Consider the following 19,499-nt stretch of genomic DNA (forward strand, 5'->3'; position numbering starts at 1 on the left):
TTGCTTCTTGAATAGAACAGTAAAGAATGTCACCTTAAATTGCCTCAGGGAGTGCAATTCTATATTAGTTTATGAGCCAGGCCAGCTCCCAGTGTCGTGATACTGCAGACCCTGAGCGAGTTCATTGGAAACAAGTGAAATTGTCCAGAGGAGACCTGAGAATACTCCAGAAGTCTTGCTGCCTCCAGCTGAGTAACCACAACTTGCCGAGAGAGTGGAGGATGTGGTTGTGAAATGGGGTGAGACCTGACTTGCTTTGTTTGTCTGATCTGCCGCAGAGATGTCCCACTTTGTGTCGAATGGTGATGGGCTGGTGGTGACCGTGGACAGTGAATCTGGGGACGTCCTGTGGATCCAAAACTACGCCTCCCCTGTGGTGGCCTTTTATGTTTGGCAGCGGGAGGGTCTGAGGAAGGTGATGCACATCAACGTCGCTGTGGAGACCCTGCGTTATCTGACCTTCATGTCTGGGGAGGTGGGGCGCATCACCAAGTGGAAGTACCCGTTCCCCAAGGAGACGGAGGCCAAGAGCAAGCTGACGTGAGTCCAGGAACTCGGGGCAGAAGAGGGCAGCTATGACCTGGCCTTGTGGTCATTCAGAAACCTCAGAACATAAGAAGGGCATCCCTTGATACTGCACCTTTTTTTTTTTTCTAAATTTTATATATTTTGTTGCTGAGAATACACAGCAGATCATACATCAGTTCAACAGTTCCTATAGGTACAATTTAGTGACACTGATTACATTCTTCAAGTTGTGCAACCATTCTCACCCTCCTTTTCTGAGTTGTTCCTCCCTCATTCACATACACTTACTGCCCCCAATGTTCCTACCTCGTCTTTTGAGTTGCTGTTGTCAATTTGATCCTGTGTAGATAGTTCTTAAAAGAGTATAATGCTAAAGGCAGACCTATTTTTTTTTTTTTAATAGTTAAGCTAAACAGTTTTTCAGTTTTAAGATGATTTCAGGGGATATTTTTGGTTTAAGGTTTAAAGATTATCTCAAGGCAGTAGTTTCAGGGGTGCATCCACCCTCCATGGCTCCAGGAAGTCTAGAGTCCATGCGAATTTGAAATTCTGTTGGATACTACAGATTTTTTGAATATTAAATTAAGTTATGGATGGGGAGGGCAAAGAGACTGCCATTATCACCACGGTACAATTTGGATATATCTCAAGTGGTGGGAATAAAGGAGACTTTTTTATTCGTGTGTTTTCTAGGATTTTATTTTAGATTATATTCATTTTTAAAAATCAGAAGAAAGGGTTGTTATGATACGTGTGAGTCTGAGACTCAACAGACCTGTGTTCAGTCTCCACCTATCAGTAGCCTATAACTAAGTCACTTAACCTTGCTGAGCCTCAGTTTCCTACTTTATAGAGTAATGGGGAAGGTCAAATAAGTTAGCGTGCAGGAAAGTGTTCTGTAATTGTCAAACACCATTCGAACGTAAGATATTTACTGAGAGAGGTTTAGGTGATTTTGTAGCTGACCGATCCCAAATCGGCTGTTGGTAGTAACCGGAAGGATCTGAAGGTGTGGCGTCTGCCATTTTCAAGCTGACACCACAGACAAAGCCGTACCATCATCCCCTCCTGATGCCCCAGTAAGGGACGGACGGACCACCCAGCTGGGGGGACCAGAAGTCTCACCCAGTTTGAATTTCTTATGCATCCCTTAGGCATTTCTTAGGCATCCAGATTAGAGCAGTTGACTGTTTCTCAGGGCTTCTGTAGAACCTCTAGAACCTTAAAAATGACAAGATGGAATGGTGATTTTAGTAATAGCTTGATTACCAAAGTGTGCCCTGGTCAGGGTAGCCTTCAAGGTTTTGGCAGCCGTTGCTGTACATCTGGTCTCTTCCGGATGATCAGCAAACGTAGTCCTTCCTGTAGGCCGTCACAGGCATATTCTAGTCCAGCCCTGCCATTTTGCAGATGAGGAAACCAAGGCTTGCAGTTAGGTAGCTTGTCCATGCTGTTTTAGGCAGTGAGTGATAGCTGGGGCCTGAAGCCCAGTTCTCCTGGTCCCCAGGGCTGTGCCCAGCCCTCACATCCCCGCTGCTTTCCTCTTTGCTTGGGGCTTAATTTAGTTGTTCCTGTGGATGGGGTTTGGGGCTACAATTCTTCCCTCCAAGTAGCCACCTTTTGTGGGATTCTGAAATTAAGTGACCTTAGAATGCGTGTGTCTGTTTCTCTCGCAGGCCCACCTTGTATGTTGGGAAATACTCTACCAGCCTGTACGCCTCCCCCTCCATGGTACATGAGGGGGTCGCTGTCGTGGTAAGTCCGCTGCGGGGAGCCTCACAGACGAAGCCGCCTGACTACTCCTTGTCCATTTTAGCAACAAATGGCTGAGTTATAGATGAAGATCTTATTGGTTGAGAACGCAAAACACAGATCTTAAATCCTCAAAACCAACTTCTGCACAGACCACAATCTGCGTTGGGAGACGAAATGCATGCCGGAGCAGCTTCCTAAAGCCCAGGAAGTGCTGGCTGCTGTTCCCCTTTGCTGCATGTTCAAAGCTGAACTCTGCAGGCTGGTGTTCAAGGCCCTCCCCAGTCCAGTCCCTCCATGCCCATCAGCCACACTGTTAGTTTCTCTGTGGGAGTTGTACCATCCAACCAGGTGCGTCTTCTCCTTGATTTCCAGAAAGTCCACGTTCATCTTTTTTTCTTCTGAGCCTTTGTTCCAGCTGCTCCTCCAGCATCAGGTGCCTTCCTGCTTCCTTTTTCCTACTCAGATCCTTCCCCTCCTTCCTGATCTACACAAGCCTCCTGGGGCTCCAGCCTTCTAAGGCTCGCTCCCTGAATGCTTGAGGCATTGTGATCCTGGACGCCTGTTTTGACCCTTGTAGTGCTTGAACAGTTTGGTGGGCATCTCTCTTCTTCCCAGTGAACCGATGGGCTGCCCCATGGGTAGGCTGTTGTAGCTCCAGCAGTGCCAGAGCCAGCTCCTGACGGGGCCTGGAGCTCACTCCACACCTGTTAACTGCTTCTGACTGAACTTCTGGAATATGGACTAGTAGATGCCCACTCATCCTCTGGCACTTATATCCGCTTCACATAATAGCTACTTAGAATTCCACACACACCTCCTTCTTGCTCCCCAGTATCCAGACATGAGAAACTAAAACAGCATCCATGTTAAGGACATCAGTGCAGCGCTGTCGAGTCCTGGGGGAGGAGCTTCTCCTGCCCAGTCTTAGGGCCTTCGTGGCTTACTTGGACCAGCCCCACACTAGAGATCCCGCTTATCTTGAGGTGTGCCAGGCCCCTCTGCGCTTAGACAGTCACTGGGAAGATCCTCGGTGGGACTTGGCAAACGTGCACGTGGAGGGCTTTCCCGGCCTCACCTCCATTTCTGTCTTCACAGCCCCGAGGCAGCACTCTTCCTTTGTTGGAAGGCCCCCAGACTGACGGTGTCACCATCGGGGACAAAGGGGAGTGTGTGATCACGCCCAGCACAGACCTAAAGTTTGACCCTGGACTCAAAGGGAAGAACAAGCTCAACTACCTGAGGAATTACTGGCTTCTGATAGGTAAGAAGAGGTTCAGTTCCACCCAGAGGTACCTCGGAAGAAAGGCCTGGCAATCTATGTCTGAAAAAAACAGCCAGTGAAAACCCTGTGGAGGACAGTTCTACTCACACAGGGTCACCACGAGTCAGCATCCACTCTGTGGCAAGTAGTGCTGGTGGATAGATAAAAGCAGCATTCTCCAAGCTGTAGATGGTCAGGTACTGCCTCCTGGTGGGCAAAGGCTGCCATTGCAGATTTACAGTCAGCTCAACTCTGAATGCAGTGTGCTCTGTTCACTTCTAAGTCTGTGGTTTAGACCTTGGGACATTTTGCTCCCCCAAGGAAAACAGACAGGGTAGCTGTGTTACCAAGTCAATTCTCAAAAAGTGTTAAACACTTAATGTCCCAAAAGTCAAGTAGTAGATAATGTAAATCTGTGTAATTGTATCTGACATACACTGAGCATGCTGTTATGTGCCAGGAGTGGTGCCAAGCACTTTGGAGTACAATTTCCTTATTTAATTCTCACAGTGACCCCGTGTGAGGTAGATGCCCTTGTTATTTCCATTTTATAGGTACGGAAACAGGCTATTTCTATGGAAGAATTCACTTGGAGTTGGTTTGGGTTGGGGGTGAAAAGATTGGGGAAAGAGAGAGTTGAAGACCCAGGAGAAAGAGATTAAGGTAGTGACGAGTTCAAGGCTGGGCTTGGGAAGAGGTCCTGGGCTGTATTGTCTGGGGTGGGCATGGGAAGTCCCTTTTTTCCTTTCCCTTCCGATTATTGATGCCATCCCTGCTGGCCCCGAGGTAGGTGTGGGGGCCTGAATTGGAGGCCTTGTCAGCAGGAGAGATAAGATGTTCTAGTGACAACCAAGGGCGAGGGGTGCTGGGGACAGAGACATTCAGTGTGACAAACCACGCAGAGAAGAGAGGAGCTGTGTCTCTAGCAAATGCCCGGGGTGATTACAGCAGGATAGAGTCATTCAGTTTTAGACCTAAACAGATCATCAGGCCACACTGAGTGCCAGTTCCTTGTTTTATTCAATTTTGTCTCTCCCGTGGTCCTTTGCAATCAATCCATGCTTCGTCAGTGTGCTAAATACTAGGTCATCACAAAGAGTTGTGGAGAACATTGACTGAGTGAGAGCCTTCCAGAAGCCTTGCTCCCCATCCATGTAGCACATGTGCCCTGTTTCACAATGAGATGGTAGAAGGAATAGAACTCCACCTGGGCAATTTAAATGCCAAGATGGAAATTTGATAGCCTTTGTAGAGAGAATCCAGGGGTAAGCACTGAAGGGAGAGCTCTGAACTTTGTATGAAGCTTCGTAAAGCTTCAGCTATGAATGGGGAACTAAGCATATTCATGCCGATTGGCACCCAGATTTAGGAACTAGCCACATGCGTGTTGCTTCTGAACACATCCTGAATATCCTGATGCTTCTCGTGACAACAACACTTTTTTGTTCCTCATTGTGAGACTGCAAATACTGGATCCATGCCACCGAGCAATAAAATGTCTGTTTTAATGTAACTCTTCTGGTAACTACTTCTAATTTCTACTACCTGCACTGGGTTTTTTTTTGTTTTTTTTTTTAAATAAATCTGAGGGTTTGCATTTGGACCTGTGCTACAGAGAATAGTGACTAAGTTTATCGAGTGAGACCTCACGCTGGGGAAATTGTTCTCATTCGAGGTTTTGATTCCTTTCCTAGGACACCATGAAACTCCATTGTCTGCATCAACCAAGATGCTGGAGAGGTTCCCCAACAATCTGCCCAAACATCGGGAAAACGTGATTCCTGCTGATTCCGAGAAAAAGAGCTTTGAGGAGGTGAGGGGATAAAGGACAGTCAGTGGATTTTTATGCCAGGTGTCGGGGGGAGTGGGCGTTAGCCTTTGCCCTTGCCTTCAGAGCATGCAGTCTAATTAAGCAGGAGTGCACGGAATCCATAGCAAACCACATAAAGTGTTAAAGGCGGATGGGGCGGAAGAGGAAGGGGCGAGTGAAGGTTATAGGGAAGGAGGGCGGACCAAGGCTTGGAGGAATGAGTAGATTTTGGCCTGGTTCCTGGAAGGAAGAGCACAGCTTAGGTAAAGGCTTGGAGAGGGAACAACCCTGGTATGTCCAGCTCACAGACTCTGAGGAGATAGGCCTGTGATCCAACCCATCACAGCGTAGCGTGACCCTATAAATAGGACCTGCATCTCTTGATTGCTCGCCTCACTGATACCTGGCTAGGAGTTGTACAGTCACGTAACAATTGTCTCCCATACAGGTCATCAACCTGGTTGACCAGACTTCAGAAACCGCGCCCACCACAGTGACTCAGGATGTGGAAGAGAAGTTTACCCATGCCCCCGCCAAGCCTGAGGCACCCGTGGATTCCATGCTCAAGGACATGGCCACCATCATCCTGAGTACCTTCCTGCTGATCGGCTGGGTGGCCTTCATCATCACCTACCCCTTGGTAAGGCTCAGCCCTTCCCACTGCTCTCCCACGAGCTTCTGAACGTCTGTGCCTGCTGTCACTGAGGCCCAGACGAACACAGCAAGCAAGCAGATAATTTTCTTCTCACATTTAAAAATAAATATTTGCCTGTCTCTAAAAACATTGTAATTAAAGAGACACTAGCTTCTTAGAAAAGGACAATTTTTGACCAAGGCTTAGGGTTTTTCAAGTAAGTGTCTGTAAAAGCCAATGTATAAGCTTTGCTTGCAGATCATATTGAATAGTTAATTGCATTTTCTTTTTTAAGAATAGAGATAATAGGTGAAAGTCTAACTTTCCTCCCTTAGAAACTGCCTGTTGGAAATATCAGCTGGAGTAAAAACGGCAACACAGCAATTACTTTGACTTTCTAGTTGGAAATAAGTGAGCTAAACTTACGTAGTTGAGTGGGTTGGAGAAAATATTCTAGAGGAATATTCCTTCAGCAAGTTGCTCCAAGTGCCGAAACATTAGCGCCTTAGAACACATGCATGCAGGAAGTACATGTCCTGTTGGGAATGGCACACCCCTTACGTTTACATTGTCAAGACGTGTTCACTGCGTTGTTTGACCCTCACAGCAGGCCTATGGGGTCATTATTTTTTGTCCTCTTTCCACACATGAAGAAACGAAGCTCAGGGAAATAAACAACTTTCTCAGATTACTCAACTAGTAGATGGCATTTCCAGGACTTCAACCCAGGTTTGAGAGAGAGCGCTAGAAATATAGCTCCAGAGTGAGTTGTTGGCTACACGCCAATCCCTTTAGTCACCTTTCCACATATGAGTGGTAATAATCACAGATAGCTGTGGCTTCAAATAATGATGGAATAAATTTTTCAAAATAAATGAGAGCAGCACGGGGGCACGGGGAGGCAGCGTGATGACGGGGAGAGGACGGGACCTTGACAAAGCCCCCTACGTCAGCCCCGATCTGTCACATCCTGGCCATGTGGCTGTGGACAGGTGGCTGGGAGGTCTGAGCCCAGCCTGCTCATCTGCCTCCCTGGGTGCTGAGGACTTGAGCTAACCTCTATGAGTGCGTAGCCCAGAGTGGATAGCAAGCCTGGCCTTCCCTGAATCCACTGTGCTCTCAACCTGTCACCCTCTGGTAACTGTTGGACCTCTGTTTGGTTTCCCTTTTGGAACAACTCCCAAACTTTTCACCAAACTTGCAGAATTTTAGAATTGAATGCCCACCATCTGGCCCAGCATTCCTCCTGGGCAGGATTCCTCTTCTGGTGCTCCTGCCTGTGACCATTCAGCCCCTGGCAGGCCCCTCCGGTGCTGGGGAGTGGGCTGTACTGGAAGGGACTACTGCAGAAGGCACCTCCGTTCACTGAGCCAATTCTACCTCCATGTGCCTTCTCGCTGGTCTCGTTCTGCCCTTTGGGGTCTTCTTTCCTCAGGGTGTGGGGGGCTGTGTTCTGAATGGGCATCTCTCTTCCCAGAGCATGCATCAGCAGCAGCAGCTCCAGCACCAGCAGTTCCAGAAGGAACTGGAGAAAATCCAGCTCCTGCAACAGCAGCAGCTGCCCTTCCATTCACCTGTGGACCCGGCACAGGACACAGAGCTCCTGGACATATCTGGCCCGTACTCGGAGAGCTCAGGCACCAGCAGCCCCAGCATGTCCCCCAGAGCGTCCAACCACTCTCTGCACATGAGCGGCTCTGCCTCCAAGGCTGGCATCAGCCCCTCCCTGGACCAGGATGACGAGGGTAAAGCAAGTGGCATTTGCTGCTGTTTATCTTTTCCCGGAACCCCATCTGAGTACCACAAAGCACGGTACCTTCTTCCATTCCCAGGGCTTCCCTGTGTTCTCTCTGAACTCCCTCCACCCTGCAGGCCTCTCTGCTGCCTGTCCCCTCCCATGGCATCTCCCCTCAAAGGGCCTTCTCGGCCCCAGGCTCTCCCTCCGTCTTACTCCACAAGGGCAGGAATTGCCGCTGGCTGCAATGGCTTGAGAATGTTCCTGAAGCCAGCCAGCAGCCAAGCATAGAAGTGCAGCTGTTGATGGGCCTTGCTCTTTGGGAGGCTGGCTCAGGCCGGCTGTCAGGGCCGAACCCAGTATTCTGAGGGTGTTAGTGCATAGCTAGTGCACAAAGTCTCGGGCCTCAAGTCTCAGGCTGGAGACGCTGCTGCTGGTCTCTTCGTCTTTCACGTCTGTGTCCTCTACCTGAGTGTTTCAAGGTGCAAATATTTCATTTCTTTGGGATGGATAGTTTTTTTTTGTTGTTGTTAACAACTATTAATTAGTTCTAACTATATATAAGCGTATGTGGGCATAGCTAGATACCAAAAACCAAACCAAACCCGTTGCCATCAAGTTGGTTCCGACTCATAACAACCCTATAGGACAGAGTAGAACTGCCCCGTAGGGTTTCCAAGGCTGTAATCTTTACGGAAGCAAACTGCCACATCTGTCTCCTGTGGAGCAACTGGTGGGTTTGAACCACTGACCTTTTGGTTAGCAGTCAAGCACTTAACCACTGTACCGCCAGGGCTGCTTTGATAGATATAAATATATAAAACCATAGAGAATACAGAGAATCACAGACATGCTCGCTGTGCCTGGAAAGATTGTAAGACACACCTCTCACAATAACATGAAGGCAGGAGAGAAGAAATGCAGGGGGTGGGGAAGGAGGTGGCCCTGTGTATAAATGGGGACTGGAACCAGGGGCTCATGCTTACTGGGGACTGGGGGTGTGGCATGGAGCTTCTTAAATCCCTTCTCTTAATCTAAGGTCAGGAAATTAGTAGGCATTTTAACCTCAGTGTTTTTTGGGTTATGTATGTTTAAAATAACCTTTTCTTTTTCATTTTCTGTCCCAGATGAGGAAACCAGCATGGTGTTGGTTGGAAAAATTTCATTTTGTCCCAAGGATGTCCTGGGCCACGGAGCTGAGGGCACAATTGTGTACCGGTGAGTGGATGAGAAAGGCCTGGGCCTTCACCACCTCATGCCTGTCGGGCTCTGGGAACAGAGCAGTGACCAGGACAGAGTTGGTCCTGGCTCCACAGAGCTCACAGCCTCCCTGAGCCTTGGGGGCACCTGGTGTTTGGTTGTGGACCTCTGGGCTCAAAGCTGATGGGATGGCCACAGGATAGCAGAAGGAGGAGACCCACAAGCTCCACCTCATCCTCTTGGCCCAACCTGCGCTCACCAAACTCAATTCCCACCCCTTGTCCTGCAGAGGTATGTTTGACAACCGTGATGTGGCCGTCAAGAGGATCCTCCCGGAGTGTTTCAGCTTTGCAGACCGTGAGGTCCAGCTGCTGCGAGAGTCAGACGAGCACCCCAACGTGATCCGCTACTTTTGCACCGAGAGAGACCGGCAGTTCCAGTACATTGCCATCGAGCTGTGCGCAGCCACTCTGCAGGAGGTGCGCCTGCCGGCCCTTGGGTGCCCAGGGTCCCCATAGCTTTGCTGTTGCCACTGAAGCCTCCTTCTCCCAGCAACTGGGCGGTGGTTTTAGAGACCGCCAGTTTATCTATTTTTATTTTGTTTAATTAATTTTATGGAGGCATATCATACGTGTGATAAAATGCATTCATTTTAAACATACAGTTTGATGCATTTTGATAAATCTCTATATCCATTTAACCGTAAACACAGTCAGAAAGCAGAACGTTTTTACCACCCCCAGAAGTTCCCTCCAGAAGTGCTGCTAGTCTTAATGTAGTGGCCTCCTCAGCATGCCTGGGGCAGTCTCTGCTTGCAGTTGGTCCTCCTTGCCTCCAGGAAGCTTGGCCAGGTGTGTTCCTCCCATCGCTGGGCTTGGCTGGTGTAGGGTTGGAGAATACTCCCAACTCCTTCCACTTGGTTTCCAGGCTCACCATAAAGCGATCTAAATGTCATTACTTACATGAGGCAGTGAGCTTGACTTTCTTGCCATCTCGTTATCTTTCTCATTACACATCAGTAAATTGGAGCTTTGTTGTTTAAGTCAGCTCCGAGAAGCTTGGCTGGAAAGTACAGTTTTGGATTATGTTCAGTAAAACTTCCCAGTGGTTTCCCATTTGTCTCTTAAAATGCGGTAAGAGAAAATGAGCTGAGGGGCCAGGTCCCAAGGGCAGCATGCCGTGACCTTGTCATCTTGTCTCTTGCAGTATGTGGAGCAGAAAGACTTTGCCCACCTCGGCCTGGAGCCTATCACCTTGCTGCAGCAGACTACTTCAGGCCTGGCTCACCTCCACTCCCTCAACATTGGTAAGTGGTATCCCTCTACCAGGTCACAGGCCCAGGTCGGGGTGACCAGCTTGCTGAGGTGTGACTTGCTTCTGTGTCGACTCTTTGCCACATCACTGATGTGCGGGAGGGGTGTTTAGGTGGTCTTCCGACAAGCTGCAGAAGAATCTGAGGAGGAATTGTACATAGTTGCAAACCAGAAGCTCTGGAGGTGGCAGAAGATGTCCTGAAAGCCTGACGGTGATGCACTCCCCACTGCAGAGGAGGCTTGCTGTTGTTCATGGTAAACTGTGGACTCATTTGGAGTTTTCTGTTAGTTCACAGAGACCTGAAACCCCACAACATCCTCCTTTCCATGCCCAACGCACATGGCAGGATCAAGGCCATGATCTCTGACTTTGGCCTCTGCAAGAAGCTGGCAGTGGGCAGGCACAGCTTCAGCCGCCGGTCTGGGGTGCCCGGCACAGAAGGCTGGATCGCTCCTGAGATGCTGAGTGAAGACTGCAAGGAGAACCCAGTGAGTAATGGGCACGGTGCTCTGAAAACTGCAGAAGCCCACCACTGGATCTTCGGGGGTGAGAGCCTTCAAGTTCAACGCTTGGGGCTTGGGCACATGTGGCTGGAGAGTGAACTTCTGCATGCTGCTGGTGTTTTCCACGTTCAGATGAATGAAAGGGCCCAACATGGGCAATTGCCTATTTTTTCCCTCCTCTTCCAATCACTTGCCTCCCCCTCCCATTTTGGGAAACTAGGAAATCAGGCCTTACAGAAGGTGAACAAACTCTAGTTTTCCCTCTTTTTTGATTTGATTTTGTTTTCCAAGCTTTTTATTTTAAGAAGTTTTAGACATACAGAAAATTGAAAGGCTGCTACAGTGAATACATGTGTACTTCTACCTGGATTCAACATCTGTTAATATTTTTGCCACATTTGCTTTATCTTTCTATCTACTGCTGAACCATTAGAATGTCAGTGCCAGGAATCCTGGCCCTTCACCCCTAAATACTTCAGTCTGTGTCTCCTAAGAACAAGAACTTTCTGCTTTCTAAGGACCCTACCATTATCAGACCTAAACAATTCATGCTGTTTCCATAATACCATCTAATATCCAATCCATATACAAATTTCTCCGTTTGTCCCCCAGATGTCTTTTTTTTTAAAATAATTTTTATTGTGCTTTAAATGAAAGTTTACAAATCAAGTCAGTCTCTCACATATAAACTTATATACACCTTACAACATACTCTCACTTACTCTCTCCGCAATGAGTCAGCCCACTCCCTCCTTCCAGTCTCTGCTTTCGTGACCGTTTTGCCAGTTTCTAACCCCCTCTAGCCTCCCGTCTCCCCTCCAGACAGGAGATGCCAACATAGTCTCAAGTGTCCACCTGATGCATCACTCTTCATCAGCATCTCCCTCCAACCATTGTCCGGTCCAATCCATGTCTGATGAGTTGTCTTCGGGAATGGTTCCTGTCCTGGGCCAGCAGAAGGTTTGGGGATCGTGACTGCCGGGATTCTTCTAGTCTTAGTCAGACCATTAAGTCTGGTTTTTTTATGAGAATTTGGGGTCTGGATCCCACTGTTCTCCTGCTCCCTCAGGGGTTCTCTGTTGTGCTCCCTGTCAGGGCAGTCATCAGTTGTGGCCAGTCACCATCTAGTTCTTCTGGTCTCAGGATGATGAATTCTCTAGTTTATGTTGCCCTTTCTGTCTCTTGGGCTCATAATTACCTTGTGACCTTGGTGTTCTTCATTCTCCTTTGATCCAGGTGGGTTGAGACTCATTGATGCATCTTAGATGGCCGTTTGTTAGTGTTTAAGACCCCAGATGCTACACTTCAAAGTGGGATGCAGAATGTTTTCTTAATAGAATTTATTTTGCCAATTCACTTAGATGTCCCCTGAAGCCATAGTCCCCAAACCCCCGCCCTTGCTCCGCTGACCTTCGAAGCATTCAGTTTTTCCAGGAAACTTCTTTGCTTTTGGTCTAGTCCAGTTGTGCTGACCTCCCCTGTATTGAGTGTTGTCCTTCCCTTCACCTAAAGTAGTTCTTATCTACTATCTAATCAGTAAATAACCCTCTCCCACCCTCCCTCCCTCCCCCTCTCGTAACCACAAAAGAATGTGTTCTCAGTTTAAATTACTTCTCAAGATCTTATAATAGTGGTCTTATACAATACTTGTCCTTTTGCACCAGATGTCTTTTGTACAGCAAGTTTTTGTATACCAGGGCCCAGTCAAGTGTCTTACATCACATTTGATTATGTCTATCTCTTTTAATCCAGAACAGTCTTCCCACCTTTTTCGTCCTACAATATGGACTTTTTGAAGACTCTAGGCAATTATTTTATACCCTGCCCTGCATTATGGATTTGTCTGATTGTTTCCTTATGATGGCGTTCAGCTTGTCTCTCTATTCCTTGTATTTTCTGTAAACTGGAAGTTAGGTCTAGAGGTTTAATTAGATGCAAGTTAAGCGGCACCAGCAAGAATGGGTCACAGGACAGAACATCAGGAGGCATGTGGTGGCAGATTGTGCCATTTCTGTGGTACCTCTGCTGGTGATACTATCTTGGATCACCTGGTTCAGGTGCTGATCACCAGATCTCTCCACTGTAAAGGTGGATTTTCCCCTTGGTTGTTCGTAAGTGAGCAGTGGGGGACACTTTGGGACAGTGTGAATATCCTGTTTACCAACAGCCCTTCACCCAGTGGCTCAGCATCCATCAATGGGCCTTGCCTGAATTACTTAATTCAGTGGACATTTCTTCTGTGTTCAACAGTTGACATTTTTCTGTAAAGAAGAGCTTTATTTTTACCCTCCTATTTTTTTCTCTTCCTTTTTTTTTTTTAACCACTGTTGACTTATGGATTTTTAAAATAGTGTTATAATCAGTTATAGTCGTTATACATTTTACTTGTCCTTATTCTTTTTGCTTCTCAATTTGTTCCAAATTTGGCCAGTAGGCATTCCTTCAAGCTGGCTCGAGCATCCTTTTGATAAGACCCCATTCGTGTTTGAGCATCTTGCTTTCTAGCACAAGATGTCACAGGCTCACCTTGTACTTTCCCTGATCCAGACCTGGATAGAATCGGCCATCCTAAAACCTATTCGGTACAGTAGAAGCCCTCGTAGCCCATTCGTTGGGGACCAAGCAGTTGGTCAATTAATCAAAAAAGTCAGTTGTGGTGAAGAATCACAATAAAATACACATTTTAAATATTTTATTTTAACTTAAAGCAAGTAATGTAATTCTTTAAGTAATAGACATATTTTGATATAGGGTCAAAGTCTTTTCTTCAAATTGGGGTCCACTGATTGGTTACGGGGATTGGAGTTGTACATTTTCCCTGTCATGTAAAGCACACTAGCTTTGCCACTTCTATAACTTCTAGGTTGCCATTTCAAACATTTACTAATCAATTTGAGAGCAGAAGCCTAGATTTTAACTATTTCCATCCCAGTCCCTGACAGTTGAATCTCCCACCCCTAATTCCACAGCAGCTTTTCTAGTCACTGCCTTTTATTGAGACTTTCCAAAGGTTCAACTTACCTCAAACTTCATGGCGCTCAGATTTTTCCACCTTGTGGAATATTTAAATTATGTTATTACAATAACAAGAGCAAATGGCATTAATAAATTTGGGAAAGAACATAACTGAGCATAGAGATGAACTGAACAGAGAAGCCCAGGCAGGCAGGAAAAGCTCCCCTTAGCGGGACCTCCGGCAGCACAGGCTGCGGAAAGCAAGGGGGCCTAGAATGATACAGTGAGTAGGTACTGCAACAGTCAGGTCTGAGCTTCAATTGTGGTGAACGTATTCCTCCTGTCTTGAGCCTGTCACCTCCCTGAGGAAAATTCTGATGAGGTAGATGACCTGAGTCTCGTCCTGGTTTGTCACTCTCTAGCAGTGACCCTGGGCTTGTTATTGAACTTTTCCACCCCTGACACACCATCATCATCCTCAATGTACATGTAAGGAGCCTTCCAGTGACCACCTACTCTCCTGTGGCTCTCCACACGTTCGCTGATTCTCCCACGACCCCTTCGAGGTGGGAGAACTAGCACAGCACTTGTCCCTCCCTGGTTGCTGAAGGAGAAGGAGAATCCTCTGGAAGGCCTCTCACGCCGCGTTTCTTTGCAGACCTACACAGTGGACATCTTCTCTGCGGGCTGCGTCTTTTACTACGTGATATCTGAAGGCAGCCACCCTTTTGGCAAGTCCCTGCAGCGGCAAGCCAACATCCTTCTGGGCGCCTACAGCCTCGACTGCTTACACCAAGAGAAGCACGGTGAGCAGGCAGAGGTGGGGGCATCAGGGTAACTCCTTGGCTGCCCGAGTGGCCCCTGCAGGGAATTGGGATGGTGGCTGCGTCTGCGCTCCCAGGGGCCATTCTTTTCCGGTGCTCACCCTGTCGCTTCAGGAAGCTGACATTGCATTCTCAAAACTGGCAGAGGACTGGGCAGGGCTATCGGGCTATCATTGGAGCACCGCCTCCTAGCACCACGTCTCAAAGCTGGTGGAGAAATGGGCAGGGCTACCGCTGGAGCACCACCTCCTAGCACCAAGTCTCAAAGCTGGCATGGTGCTGGGCAGGGCTACCATTGGAGCACCACCTCCTAGCGCCAAGTCTCAAAGCTGGCATGGTGCTGGGCAGGGCTACCATTGGAGCACCACCTCCTAGCGTCAAGTCTCAAAGCTGGCATGGTGCTGGGCAGGGCTACCATTGGAGCACTGCCTCCTAGCACCAAGTCTCAAAGCTGGTGGAGAACTGGGCAGGACTATCACTAGAGCACCACTTCCTAGCACCAAGTCTCAAAGCTAGCATGGTGCTGAGCAGGGCTACCATTGGAGCACTGCCTCCTAGCGCCAAGTCTCAAAGCTGGAGTGGTGCTGGGCAGGGCTATCATTGGAGCACCACCTCCTAGCGCCAAGTCTCAAAGCTGGTGGAGGGCTAGGCAGGGCTGTCATTGGAGCAACACCTCCTAGCGTCAAGTCTCAAACCTGGCGTGGTGCTGGGCAGGGCTATCATTGGAGCACCACCTCCTAGTGCCAAGTCTCAAGGCCAGTGGAGGGCTGGGCAGGGCTGTCATTGGAGTGCTGCCTCCTAATGCTGCAGGAGCTCCCAGGTCCCTTCAGGTTACCCAGTTATCTGTGTGACCTCACAAGGGCCTCCTTGGGAGCTTCTGTTTCCCAGCTTTGACCTGTGAAGGTCAAATACTCTGAGGCCTCTTCCTGTACCGACATTTGGGAAGGTCTTGTACATGTTCCATAAACTACCTCTTGTCTGAGGGACACTGGTAGGCAGGTACAGGCTGTGCTGGGCTGGGGAACAGAGAAAGAGCTTTGGCCTCTCTTTCTAAACAGGAACAATAACCCTATCTGCCCAGCTTTGGGTTTCCTGGGTTATAATCGGTCCTTGCAGCCCGATGCCACCTTTTGAAAAAATTAAAACTAACTTGTCCCTTTGCTTATCAGTTTATTCTCTTGATTCCTTTTAGAGAAACAGATTAACATAAAGGCCCATAATTCCGTTATGCAGTGATGACTATTAATACTGTTGTTTATATTATTCTGAGCATTTACTGGGACATAAGTATATTTGTATAAAAAGTGGACTTAAATAGTACGTAAACAACCACCGCAACATGCATTTTTTTTTTTTACTTCAGTTTGACACTCTCAGTGTCAGTACACATTCAGTCATGTTAGTGGCTCGTAGCACCAGGAAGTGGAGCACAGCAGTGTATTTACCCAAGCCTCCAATATTTTTAACATTCCCGTCCTTCTTTTCACAAATAGTACGGTGCGGACTGTCCTTTTTACCTGAAATTTTGTGTGCGTTGGTATTTATGTTATTCGGATGAATGCCTGTCAATAGAATTGCTGAGCTGAAAGCCATACAGGCAGATATTTGAGGGTTTTGGTATTTCGTTTTAGCATTAGGCTGGTAATAATGAGTTGCCTGTTTATTTTCCTCCTTTATAGAAGACGTCATTGCACGTGAATTAATAGAGAAAATGATCGCGATGGACCCTCAGAAACGCCCCTCGGCGAAGCACGTGCTCAAACACCCCTTCTTCTGGGGCCTAGAAAAGCAGCTACAGTTCTTCCAGGTAGAGATGACTGTTTTCTTTATAAGTAACCTTTGTGTAATTGCTTTAGATTTTGCAAATAGAGGAAAGGACAAAGAAACAAATGACCCGTCATCTAACCCCCTAGCTGAGAAATAACCATAGTTGACGTTTCAGTATATTTTCTTCACATGTATAAAAATGTACCTGGGATCAAACTGGATATACAGTTCTGAATCTTTTTTTTTATGTACATACTTTAAGTATTTTTCCATGTGAAAAGTTCTAAAATTCTAATCCAGAGCCTTCGTGTTGCCACAATCAGAAGCAGAGTATCATATGAATGCGCCATGATTTTTTAAACTTGATATTACGGGAATTCAAATATATACAGAAGTAGAATTTGCCATCAAGTCGATACCATCTCCTAGTGACCCAATGTGACAAAGTAGAACTGCCCCATAGAGTTTTCTTGGCTGTAATCTTTATGGAAGCAGATCGCCAGGTCTTTCTCCCACAGAGCTGCTGGGCAGGTTCAAACTCCCAATCTTTCAGTTAGCAACTTAGCACTTAACCATTATGCCACCAAGACGCCTTATAAAAGTACAGAGAATTCTGTAATGAACTCCCATGTAGCCATCACCCAGTTTCAACTGTTACTAACCCATCTCCATCTTCTCCCACCCTGGGATATTTTGGGGCAAATCCCCAAACATCATGTAATTTCATCCAACGTTCATGATTTAAACATTTTCTTATACTGGATTTTTTTTTTTTTTTAATTATCTTTTACCCAATTTTTGCCTAGATCTATTTGTGCTTAAGATCAATTCCAAGAAGTTAAATGATAGGATCAACGGTATGGACTTTTTGAGGGCTTGAATGTTTTAAGGTTTTGTAGCATTTCCAGGTGGCTTTGTGGAAAGATAATGTATTTCTCGAGCTGAGGTCAGCATGACTCATCCAAAACGCCTCCTACCCAGCCTTTCTGCTCAGAAAAGCAGGCCTGTGGGCCAGTGTTTTTCCCCTGGGACTGGGCCCCAGAAGGCCTTGGTGAGCACCATGGTTTACACATGATTGTCACACTGTCCTGGAGTCTGACTGGGGGCTTGGCCATAGGAAACCCCCAGAACGTGAGCCCCTTGAAGGCAGGAACGTTTGACTGTGTAGTTCACTGCTGCGTCTCTGACAGCGAGGACACTGCCTGGTACATGGCAGATGCTTAGTAACTGTGTGGATGGATTGGGCAGAGGGGGAGAATTGAATGCAATTTTCCATGGCAACCAGTTGGTATGTACAACATCGGGATTGATAATTGCGTTCCACTGGAGATAAGGTGACTTTAAAATTCTGAAGTCTAGGTGTCTCCAAGGGACTTTTGAAAACAGCAGTGATGACAAAATACAGAATGGGAATAAACCTCACACAAAAGGAACTTCACTGCAGCTTAGGCTAAGGGTTACATTCATAGGATCTCCAAATTGTATGTCTTGTGAACACAACTGGGTTCCATCCTTATCAACTAACTGTAATGGCTTTACAGCTTAGAACCGCATGTCCCCAGTGTACCCGAGTTGACAATCTGGAATCATCCTGAGGCTTTCTCTAGCAGTTGCAAAGTAGAAGTTCAGCCAATCTGGCTTTGGCTTTATCAAAGAAAGAAGACTATGAGTCTGATAAGACAGCTTTATGGTCATGTGTATGGAGTCATCACTCCATTTCCTCACCTAGTGGCCTGTCTGACTGAGGGGAGCTTGGTGAGGCCAATGCTTAGGTCTGAACCCAGAGCCTCCAGAGCCCATGCTCATATCACTAAGTTCCCTCCTCTAAAAGAAGACTTGGCTTCGCCTGTCTTTTCTAATGTTCAGATGAGGAGTGACGACTCTCCACCAGTTATGAGTTTGAGCATATCCTGCTTCAGTGGGTAGACAGAGCTCGGGATGTAAATCAACATTGAGCATTTGTTTGATTTTGCTTCACTGACGAATACAAATTGCACGTGTGGCTCATGTAGCGTGTGTGTGCATGTGTGAAATCCAGGAGATGTGTACCAGTGTGCGTCTGTGACAGCCCCCTGTGTTACTGTGAGGGTCTCTGCAGGCCGTGCCCAGTGAGCAACAGACACGCTGCTGCACAGGGAAAGGAGTTAGTGGATTTGGAGGTGGAGGGAACACCGGGCATGTACTGCCCAGCCCTGAAGCCAAGGGTGCTGTCGGCCCCCTTCTGACTCACGTGGCACTTAGTATGTCTCTCCTCCAGCTCTGGGCATCTCTAGAACCCCAGCCACCATGTGCCACCCTTGTCTGCCTCACAGGACGTGAGTGACCGAATCGAGAAGGAGTCCCTGGACAGCCCGATCGTGAAGCAGTTAGAGAGAGGTGGAAGAGCTGTGGTGAAGATGGACTGGAAGGAGAACATCACCGTCCCCCTCCAGACAGGTGACCGTGCTGAAGCCCCAGACGCGAGAGCAGAAACATTTCAAAAGCAGCAGACGTTCCCAGGGGGGAATCGGGCTCTCTGGGCTCCAAATACCCAGTGTGGGATTGGAGCCATTCTCTGGGAGTGCCCTTGTGGTTTAGATACAGACTGGACCATCACACTTATGTGGGTCTCATTTTTGTCTCTTAGGGTGACCAGTTCGTGGTAGGTGTCATGCAGGGTTTGGAAAAATAGGTGGTGGTTTCTGACCACAGGTCCAGTCAGGAGGTGGGATTCAGAGAGTGTCCCCTCAGGTTCAGTTTGGGTGCTCTATTCCTTATGGCCTTTCAGTCTGACTGCTCAATCCCTAGTAGCCCCAGGGTTTGTTTTCTTTTAAAATGTTTGTTTGGCTATTTGTCACTTGCTTAACCATTGAATTCCTTGATTTTTTTTTTTTCCCTAGATCTGCGTAAATTCAGGACTTACAAGGGTGGCTCGGTTAGGGATCTCCTCCGAGCCATGAGAAATAAGGTAAAGGGTTTGTGAATACTGGGTGGGGCCCTGGTGACAGCAGCCAGACACCCTCCTGATGTTGCCCACACTGTATTCATCACTGAGGCTGAGAGGCCTAGCCAGACTTGAGAAATTAGAGGCCGTTTCTTCCCTTAAATTGGTTTTCTCTCTAAGGACACTGAGATAAGGAATTAAGCTTTGTGAAACCATCCTCTGGTTCCCGTGTCCTTTATGGTCACTCTTGCTGACTTTGTGGTGCTTCTACCTGCCTGATGGGGTCCCTG

At 47.6% G+C, this 19,499-nt stretch overlaps 1 protein-coding gene across 2 annotated transcripts in view; it reads left to right on the top strand.

The window, feature by feature from the left end:
- Window positions 1-19,499, top strand: part of ERN1 (endoplasmic reticulum to nucleus signaling 1) — a 105,306-nt gene that overhangs the window by 73,252 nt on the left and 12,555 nt on the right. Inside the window, exons 8-21 of one of the 2 annotated variants that reach the window (XM_010597028.3) lie at window positions 279-540; window positions 2,205-2,283; window positions 3,379-3,544; window positions 5,239-5,357; window positions 5,803-5,994; window positions 7,466-7,733; window positions 8,851-8,941; window positions 9,213-9,402; window positions 10,130-10,229; window positions 10,526-10,725; window positions 14,354-14,501; window positions 16,199-16,326; window positions 18,599-18,722; window positions 19,166-19,233. In XM_010597028.3, coding sequence (XP_010595330.1) covers window positions 279-540; window positions 2,205-2,283; window positions 3,379-3,544; window positions 5,239-5,357; window positions 5,803-5,994; window positions 7,466-7,733; window positions 8,851-8,941; window positions 9,213-9,402; window positions 10,130-10,229; window positions 10,526-10,725; window positions 14,354-14,501; window positions 16,199-16,326; window positions 18,599-18,722; window positions 19,166-19,233 — 2,135 coding nt within the window. Of the gene's footprint in view, window positions 1-278; window positions 541-2,204; window positions 2,284-3,378; window positions 3,545-5,238; window positions 5,358-5,802; window positions 5,995-7,465; window positions 7,734-8,850; window positions 8,942-9,212; window positions 9,403-10,129; window positions 10,230-10,525; window positions 10,726-14,353; window positions 14,502-16,198; window positions 16,327-18,543; window positions 18,723-19,165; window positions 19,234-19,499 lie in introns of those variants that run through there. The other variant, XM_023556996.2, reaches the window with a different exon arrangement.

Source organism: Loxodonta africana, chromosome 18, assembly GCF_030014295.1.
Source record: "Loxodonta africana isolate mLoxAfr1 chromosome 18, mLoxAfr1.hap2, whole genome shotgun sequence".
Classification (NCBI taxonomy): domain Eukaryota; kingdom Metazoa; phylum Chordata; class Mammalia; order Proboscidea; family Elephantidae; genus Loxodonta; species Loxodonta africana.